The 8,766-nt window shown below is 39.8% G+C and overlaps 1 protein-coding gene across 2 annotated transcripts in view; it reads right to left on the bottom strand.

Moving 5' to 3' along the window:
* Positions 1-8,766, bottom strand: part of Acot9 (acyl-CoA thioesterase 9) — a 33,690-nt gene that overhangs the window by 19,940 nt on the left and 4,984 nt on the right. Inside the window, exons 3-6 of one of the 2 annotated variants that reach the window (XM_004631389.2) lie at positions 8,180-8,206; positions 7,056-7,101; positions 4,454-4,624; positions 3,986-4,023 (exon numbers count right to left, since the gene is read on the bottom strand). In XM_004631389.2, the coding sequence (XP_004631446.1) occupies positions 3,986-4,023; positions 4,454-4,624; positions 7,056-7,101; positions 8,180-8,206 (282 nt within the window). The remainder of the gene's footprint in view (positions 1-3,985; positions 4,024-4,453; positions 4,625-7,055; positions 7,102-8,179; positions 8,207-8,766) is intronic. The other variant, XM_004631390.2, reaches the window with a different exon arrangement.

Genomic DNA, 8,766 nt, shown 5'->3' with positions numbered 1-8,766 from the left:
TATTTGTTGAAACTGTACTTTCGATTTGATTTGAAACTGTCTCATTGCTATATGTTTATCAATAAAACTTTGAAAAGAAAAAAAACTATACAAACTTGCAGCTTAAAATTAAAGGAAAAAAAATAAAAAAATAAAAACTGTTCTAAACTGAGTGTGGTGGCACACACCTGTAACCAACCTAGTACTCTAGGGCTGGGGGCTAGGGCTGAGGTAGAACTATGAGTTCAAGCCCAACCTGAACAAATGAGCTTTAGTGAGACCCTGTCTCAACATAAAAGATAAAAAGGCATAGGGTTGTTACTCAGTGTGAAGATCCCAGGTTCAGTCCCCAGTACCAAAAACATAGAAATAAAAATAAAAAATAAAGTTTTTCTTTTGCCTAGAAAAGAAATCATATGAGTCTGACTTATAGCAATAGTAGTGGAAATGAAACTTCAAGAATTAAGAAGGTTGAGGAGATAGCTCAGTGGACTAAGCACCTGCCTGACAAGCACAAGGACCAGGGTTCAATCCCCAGTACTTCAGGCCATGCCAGCCCCAGAACCCGGGGCACCAGGCGCCGTGCCAGCCACTGAAACCAGACACGATGGCAAACATCTGTAATCCCAGCATTGGGGTGGCTCAGACAGGGGGACCACTATGAGTTCAAGCTGCATAGCAAGACCCTGTACCAAATAAATAAATAAATAATCAAGAACTAAGAAGACAGATTCATCAAGATTTGAATAAACCTGTATTTCTCACTTAGGTTAGTGAAAAGCAGAAATCAGAAAGAATACAAAAACCTATTCCCAGTGTACTGAATTTTTTGCAGTTGGTGCTAAGAACCAAAGTCAGCCCTTGTGCATGATAGGCAAATACTCTACCCTTGAGGAACACCCCCAGCCCAACATGCTAATTGGAGAAGGGTAATAGTGCATCCAAGTGAAGATATCTAATAGGCAGGAGGACAAGCCAGGCATGGTAGTGCACACCTGTAATCCCCAGCACATGGGAGGCTGAGGCAGAAGGATCATGGTAAATTTTGAGGCCAGCATAGTAAGTTCAAGGCCAGCCTGAAATAAATACTGTACATGATGAGATGCTATCTTAAAAAAAAAAAGCAACAGGTAGGAGGACACACTGATTGTAACTTGGAAAAGCAGGCCAGAAAATACAGCTTCAAAAGTGAAAGAGAACATACTATAAAGGTTTATAGAATGGCAACAATCCAGGAAAAAAAAAATGATTCCTTATGCTTCAGGCAGAAACAAAAAGTATTCAGCATACTGATAGCAGCCGAAGTTGCTGATTTAGCAAGTGTCTTGCAGACCTGGAACACAATCAAGAAAACAGCTAACAGGGACTGGCCATTCAAAAGAGACAGTGAGGAAAGGAGGGTAATGGTAGAAGAGCTCATGCACCCAAGGACACCGAAGTAAACCAGAGTCAAGTAGACAAACACAGATGTGTGTGTGTGTGTAACTTGTTATAGCCAGGAATTTCTAACTAGGTTTATCTAATCTGGAGAAAAAGGTAGCTGGCGTCAGCCTAACCACAGGCTCATGTCTGTATCACAGAAGCTATCAGTGTCTTCAAACCCTTGCCCAGTGGGCCAGCCCCAAAGCCATGAGGTAGGATCAGGAAAAGTAGTCTGAAGGGGGGCAAGCAGGACATCTGTGCAACAGCCCGGCACACTGCAGCCTGAGCACAGCAAAGAGGGACTCCACACAGGGCCCAAGGGAGGAGCCGGGAGCAACTATGAGGGGCGAGCGCTCGGAGCAGCGGGAACCTCTCAGGGCAATAGATACAGCACCACGGAGCCAGCTGGAGAACAGAACTATAAATATTCAAATGAGAACCCTGCACCGTGAAGCTGGAATTGGAGCCACCAGTAGGAAGCCAAGGTTTCCAGACAGACATGGAATGAAGAAGCAGGCAGAAGTAAATGCGCACACAGGTACCTAAACACCCCAGCTCTTCCGCAGAACCTGCAGCAGCAGCGGCTCCACAGATCTGGGTTCGTAAACGTCACTTTACTGAAAAGAACCAGAGCTCCTTGGAGAGCTGGCTGAGTGGAGGACTAAGCCAGGGAAAGTACAAAAGGAGCCTCGAATAGGTCACTGTGCTACAAAGTGAAGAGGTGCTCAAAGAGTGAAAGAGATGTGTCGCAAAAACAGAAGCTAGCTTGAAGGAACTGAAGTACTGGAATGATATGAGCATCTAAACACATAATAATAACCCACTGAGGAAAACAGCAAGCGGTGGCTGAGTGTAGTGGTGCATATCTATCTCTAATTCCGGCCTGGGCTACACAGCGAGTTCAAGGCCAGCCTGGACTACTTAGCAAGACCCTGTCTCAAAAAACAAAGAATTGCTGAGTCTACAATGATTTAAAAATAATAAAGGAGCCAGGCATAGTGGCTCACACCTGTAATCCCAACATTTGGGGAGGCTGAGATAGGAGGATCACAAGTTTGAGCCCATGGATGCTGGCATTTAGGATTATTGCCTTTCTTCAGTATGATTTTCTGTATTGTTTGACTTGTAAACATTCACATTTATGATCTTTACGATCAAAAAGAAATATAAGTGTACTTTCATCTTTGAAAATTAAAAAATAATAAATATCTCCCCAATTGTGAAGCTACAAACTAACCTTCCCTAATGACTTGAGCCCCATTCATAGAGTGGTAGGGGATTCAGAATAATCTTATCCAAGCCTGCAGTAATAATTTTCTTGTTTTATAACTTAATAGGCCCTGCCACCCAAGGGCACAAAAAAATAGATACACTACAAAAATAAAAACAAGTTTGAGCCCCGCCTTGGTTACTTACTGATTTAATGAGATCCGGTCTGAAAAAAAGAGCTGGGGCTGTAGCTTAGTGTAAAGCACTGGGTTCAATCTCCACTACTGACAAAAGAAAGAAAGAAGGAAAGAAGAAAGGGAGGGAGGGAGGGAAGGATGGAAAGGAAAAAGAAAACACTAAGTTGAGGGGCAGGCTAAGCAGCTCAGTAGGTATACACCTGCCTAGCATGCATGAGGCTCTGGGTTCAGCCTACATCACAGCAAGTAATAATACCAATAAAAAATGAAGTGTGATGAGGAGTGGGGCATTTATAGTCTCAGAGTACCTCCCAACCATGCATTTAAATACTACAAAGACAGAAAGAATATGGAAACCTGGCACATATCACCTTCATCAAGTAACCAAAGTTTACATCCTTAGTAATGGGACAAAGAAAACTCATGCACCACTTGATGGGAGGCAGTGAGCACAGCACATCCCTTCAGTGATATCCTGCCCAAGATGGGGATTCGGAAGCTCAACAGGAGGTAGCAGCAGACAAATCCAAACAGAAGGACAATCCACCAAATAATTGGCCTGTGACCTTCGAAAATATGAAAATCATGAAAGTCAAGGAAAGAGTAGAGAACTATTCCTGACCCAACAGTTAAACGCAACATGAGATTCTGAATAGGATCTTTATATGATGAAGGACCACTGGCAAAAGTTGAAGGGGTGTGAGCATTACATGGGGTAACACATCAGTGTTGACCTCACCCTGAGGAGTGACACCTCCACTGTGGTTCTGTACAAGAATGCCCTTCTCTGAGGAAATATACATTAGAATACATGGGGGTATAGTGGCATCAAGTAACTTACTCTCACATGACAGGGAAAGCAATTCTTTATATTTGTAGCTTTTCCGTAAGTTTATGACTCTGAAAAAATTACCAGAGAGCTGAAAGTGTAGCTTAGTGGTAGAACACATGCTTAGCATGCATGAGGACCTAAGTTCAATCCTCAGTACCCAAAATAATATATATTTACAGAAATAAAATTAAGACAATTCAAAGGTAGTAGAAATCTTTCTTTTTTCTGTACTTTTAGGATACCCTTGTCTGTGTAGCTTAAAGAGTAAAATGGCCCTTTCCAGTCACAGGTCTCAATGTATAAGTAGAAGATATATTAGGAATACTACTAAAAATAATACTAGTACCTCCTAAACTGTCAAGATCCTCAAGAATCCTGCCAAACCTGTGAAATAGAGCAAACTATGAATTAAATGAAAATCATGAGAATATTTATTTAAAAATAAATGACTAATAAGCACTTCCCTAGCAAATGCAAGGGTCTGAGTTCAATCCCTGATTCCACCAAAAAATAAAAAATAAATGACTAAAATTTACTGTTTACATCTCATATCTTTCACATTTTAACATTTGTCTATTACTTTTAATATGCTATATAATTATTGATTTTCAATAAACTTAATGAGAAAAATAAATAATAAATGCACTTTGTGGTGAAAAAATAAATGTCCTAAAATTGATCATGGTGGTGGTTACATAACTGGATATACCAAAACCCACAGAATTGTATACTTTAAATAGGTGGCTTGTATGGATGACATCTCAAAGTGGTTTTTAAATTGAAAACAACACAAGTAAAAACAGTGCCACATTACCTTACGGTGTTTTGGACCGTCAAATATTTCTCACGTAATTCAGGCTCACTGCCCAAGGGCAAAAGAACTTCGATGTAACTGTCCTTCATTCTTCTAGGAGGCAAGCCTTCCTGGGACTTAGCCAAAAAAGTGTGAAGTAACTTCCTTTCCTCCATCGCTCTCACATGGTCTCTGAGAAGAAAAGAATCATAAACAAGAGCAGCGCTATCCCACAAGTCTAGTGATCCCCAGGCCACTCAGATATCGTCAGAGGAGGGAAGAAGGGGTCTGGATCGACTCCATCTTCTGTTCCTTCCCTCCCTTTGCAATCAGCACTTGGCAAAGCTGAACATTTCTGCTGACATTTCTTAGCCTTACAGATAGGAAAAATAGAAACAGTATAGATATTCCTGAATGAACCATATATTCACCTTGATCAAAGAATATTCAAAGAATTGGGTATATAAAAGTAAGTATAAAAAATACACAGAGATGGGGCTGGGGAGGCAGCTCAAGTAGTACAGCGCTGGTTTGCCACAGCTCAGTGTGGCAAAACAAAAATGAACAAAATATAGCCTAGCTCCTGAACTCCATATTCGCTTTTCTCACCCTGACAATCCTCAGATTCTCTGACAATTCCTAGCTTGCTTGTTCACCTCTATCCTCCTCCCCCTCTCTCCATTTCAGGAAAAAAAAGGAAACAAGAAAGGTGAAACATATCCTAAGAGGCACCACACACGCGCCGCTACACCCAGCTCCTACCCATCTTTCTAAGTCAAAAGCAGAATGAAAGGTAAAGAAGAGAATAATGAAAAAGGAGACAGAAAGGTGAGGAAAAGAAGGATGAAGAGAAAAGAGAAACAAAGGGTTAGAGAACTAAAATGGTGACAATACTGCTAAGATGGCTACACTTAAATTATGAAGTAATACTCCCAGAAATGTTTAAACTGCTAAAAAAAAAAAATACAGTAGATACAGCAAGAAGTTAAATGGCACCAGGTAAATCCAGAATGTGAAACACTGTCATGGGAGGAGAAAGTTGTCAATTGTTCCAGATTAGGGAAGATTAGGATCATAACCACCAGATGCATCTATAAACCTACACTGGATCCTGATATTCTTTAAAAAGCTATAAAAGACATTTTGGAAATAGTTGAGGAAATCTGAATATGAATTAATAATATATAATTTAGGGGATTAGTATCAATTTCATTACATAAAGAGAATGCCTTATTCATCAGATATATGAAGGCTGATTTTGTTATGTAAAAGAAAGTGTTTCTTGGCTGGGGAGATAGCTCAGTGGTCTAAGCACCTGCCTGTCAAGCTCAAGGACCCAGGTTCGATCCCCGGTACCGCATGCAGTGGTGGCTCCGCGCCCAGCCAGCCACTTAAACCTGGTGTGGTGGCGTACACCTATAATCCCAGTGCTGGGAAGGATCACTATGAGTCTGAGTTGCCTAGTGAGACCCTGTACTAAATACATAAAGATTAAAAGAAAAAGTATTTCTTCCTATGTAAACACCATATTGTTTCTCTGGTGTGAGAAACCAAAAGTATAAATAAGGACCAAATATATAATAGGTATTGTGAAATAAGAAGGAAATGTTCAAAGGGGGAGAGGAACAAGAGAGGGAAATGGGAAAGGAAAAAAAGGAACAGTAAAGAGAAAATAAGAAGGAAAACATGGAAACAAAGCTTTTGTAAATGGAGAGGGAAGGAAATAGGGGAAAAAACCCAAGTTACATCATGTACAGGTACAAATTCTCCATGATGAATGTGATCATTACCTATATCGAAAATGCACCAATAACATCTGATTTATAAATAAATAAAAGAGTCCATTTAAAAAGAGAAAAGAAAATGTTTCTTTCCTGGAGATGCATGCTGAAGTGTCAGGATGCCTATAATTTACCTAGAAACGGTTCCATGAATATGTGTATATTGGCAAATATGGCAAAACGTTAACAAGTATTGAATCCAGATAGTAGGTACCTAGGTATGCATTCCACTTTGCAGTAAAATGAAGTGTTTCATATAAAAGTTTAAAAACATGTCATTAGATAATTTGTATACCAACAATAGATCATTGTATGTACAGTAAGTACTTGTTCGTTGTTTTTATCTCACTTTAGCCTCAAAATGCTGTGTACCAAGAAGGATATGATTTTATTTTACAGCCAGGAAATGTTGAGCAAAACAGAAATATGGGACACCTGGGTAACTATCAACTGTAAGAGGTAATAAAGGACGCAAGTCGCATAAAATACAAAAAAAAAAAAAACAGAATTGGGTGAAATCCCAAACTGATTCTCCAAATTTCAGTTCACATGTAAAACTGGAAGAGGAGCACAGGCTACAAGCATGTCACAGGGCTTGTTGTAAGAGTCAGTGACATAACACAAATGACTTTGAAAACTGCAGAATATGCACAAATTACAGTATTTTCTGACAGCACTCTATCAAGTGATATATTAAAACACTGCTCTTTTCCCTCAAGTAAAAATAATCTCTTGACTGGTTCCCTAAACACAGTTGTCCATCCCCAGGAGCAGCCCATCACTGGCCCAACTACAGTCTCGGCTGACACATGGGGCTAGAAAATGAAGCCAGGGGTGCATACCTCCAGTTTGTGGACGCACCTACGATCTCCCGCAGCTTATCTCGAACTGCAACAAAAATAAAAGGTCACTCATGAAACAAACACAAGAAAACTGGGTTACTGCAGTGAGCTTAAGCTAAGAGTGTTCCATGCGCTGGAAGAGTTTAAGGGTCATGCATTCTCATCTGTAACAAACAGCTCAGGAAAGGGATCAGGCCTCTGCTTCCTGAAAACTTGAAACAGCTATGCAACCTCCTTTGTGCAAATGGAATACATTTCTATTAGCCATTGGAGTTTATATAAATAAGACAAAAAGCATAAGCTCAATTATCCACTCAGTAGGAGTGTTAGGAGTTGGTCTGTTTTTTCCTTCTTTTTTTCGCCCAGCACTGGGGATGGAATCCAGAACCTAGTCCTGGGGATTGAATCTAAGACCTTCACACTGACATACACCCCTAGCCCCTTTTTTTTTAATTTTGAAACAGGGTCTCACTAAATTGCCTAGACTGGCCCCAAACTTGCTATCCTCTTGTCTCAACCTCCCAAGGCACTGGGATTACTGGTGTGTACCACTGCATCTAGCTTTTTTATGTTTTTATTCTGAGATGTGGTTTTACTTTAAACCCAGGGTTGGGCTCTAATTAGCAATCCTCCTGCCTCCGCCTCCCAGAAGGCTGGAAATACAGATGTGTATCACCAACCAGCTCCTACCCATCTTTTTTTCTGTTTTTTTTTTTTTTTGAAACAGGGTCTCACTATGCAGTTTCGATTGACCTTGAGCTCATTTTGTAGCCAAGGCTGATCTGGCACTTGCAATAATCCTCCTGCCTCAGCCTCCCAAGTGCTGGGATCATAGGTGTGCATTACCATGCCCAGCTCCCATCTTTTTATAAGCAATAATAAATCAAATTACTTGGCTTAGGGAGTAATATTAGTACCCAAATCTGAGTCTAACCATAATTGATTTCTCCCGTTTCTCTACTACCCTAATTGTTAAAAGAGCTTAAGCTTTAAAAAAGCAAATAATTTAATAAACATAAGGCAAAGAATACAAATTTAGTTAATGCCCACTGTGCAAGAATGAATTAGCTTTAAACAGAATGTAAGCATTTAACAGAAAAGTTCATACTAATTACCACACACACCATGATTCACATGTATAGGTGAACATGCTATAAGGATAAAGGGAAAATCAATTAGATAATCAGCAGTAATGCAAGACTGAAAATAAATCTACACTATATTTCAGCCAGTGCGTCAACTTCACAGTTTTCCTAGCATTTCCAATATATATTCCAGTCATGGCAAAACAACTATAGCTACCCGTGGTCCTATAACAACTAATCAAAAAGATTAACAGGCACTTCTATGTAAAACACCTGATTTTCTACCAAACAACTGTGTATACATCACAAATATGATACACACTCTTAATTAGCTATATCATAAAGAATTGCAAAAAATAACCTTTAGTAAATTATTCTTATTTCTGCCTTTTTCCTATTGAATTCCTTAAATAAAAGATGGGTACAAAATACCACTAACTGTAATCCAACTGATGCTCACTGACACAAAATGAGAAGAGATGCTGATCTCTAGAGCCAAGAAGTAGAATTTTAAGGTTTTTTTTTTTTTTTCGGAGCCGGGGACTGAACTCAGGCCCTTGTGCTTGCCAGGGAAGCACTTATTCCACTGAGCCATCTCCCCAGCCCAGAATTTTAAATAAATAAAT

The sequence above is a fragment of the Octodon degus genome, unplaced genomic scaffold (genome assembly GCF_000260255.1).
Source record: "Octodon degus isolate 3935 unplaced genomic scaffold, OctDeg1.0 scaffold00041, whole genome shotgun sequence".
NCBI classification, from domain to species: domain Eukaryota; kingdom Metazoa; phylum Chordata; class Mammalia; order Rodentia; family Octodontidae; genus Octodon; species Octodon degus.
This window is presented reverse-complemented; position numbering and strand designations above follow the sequence as displayed.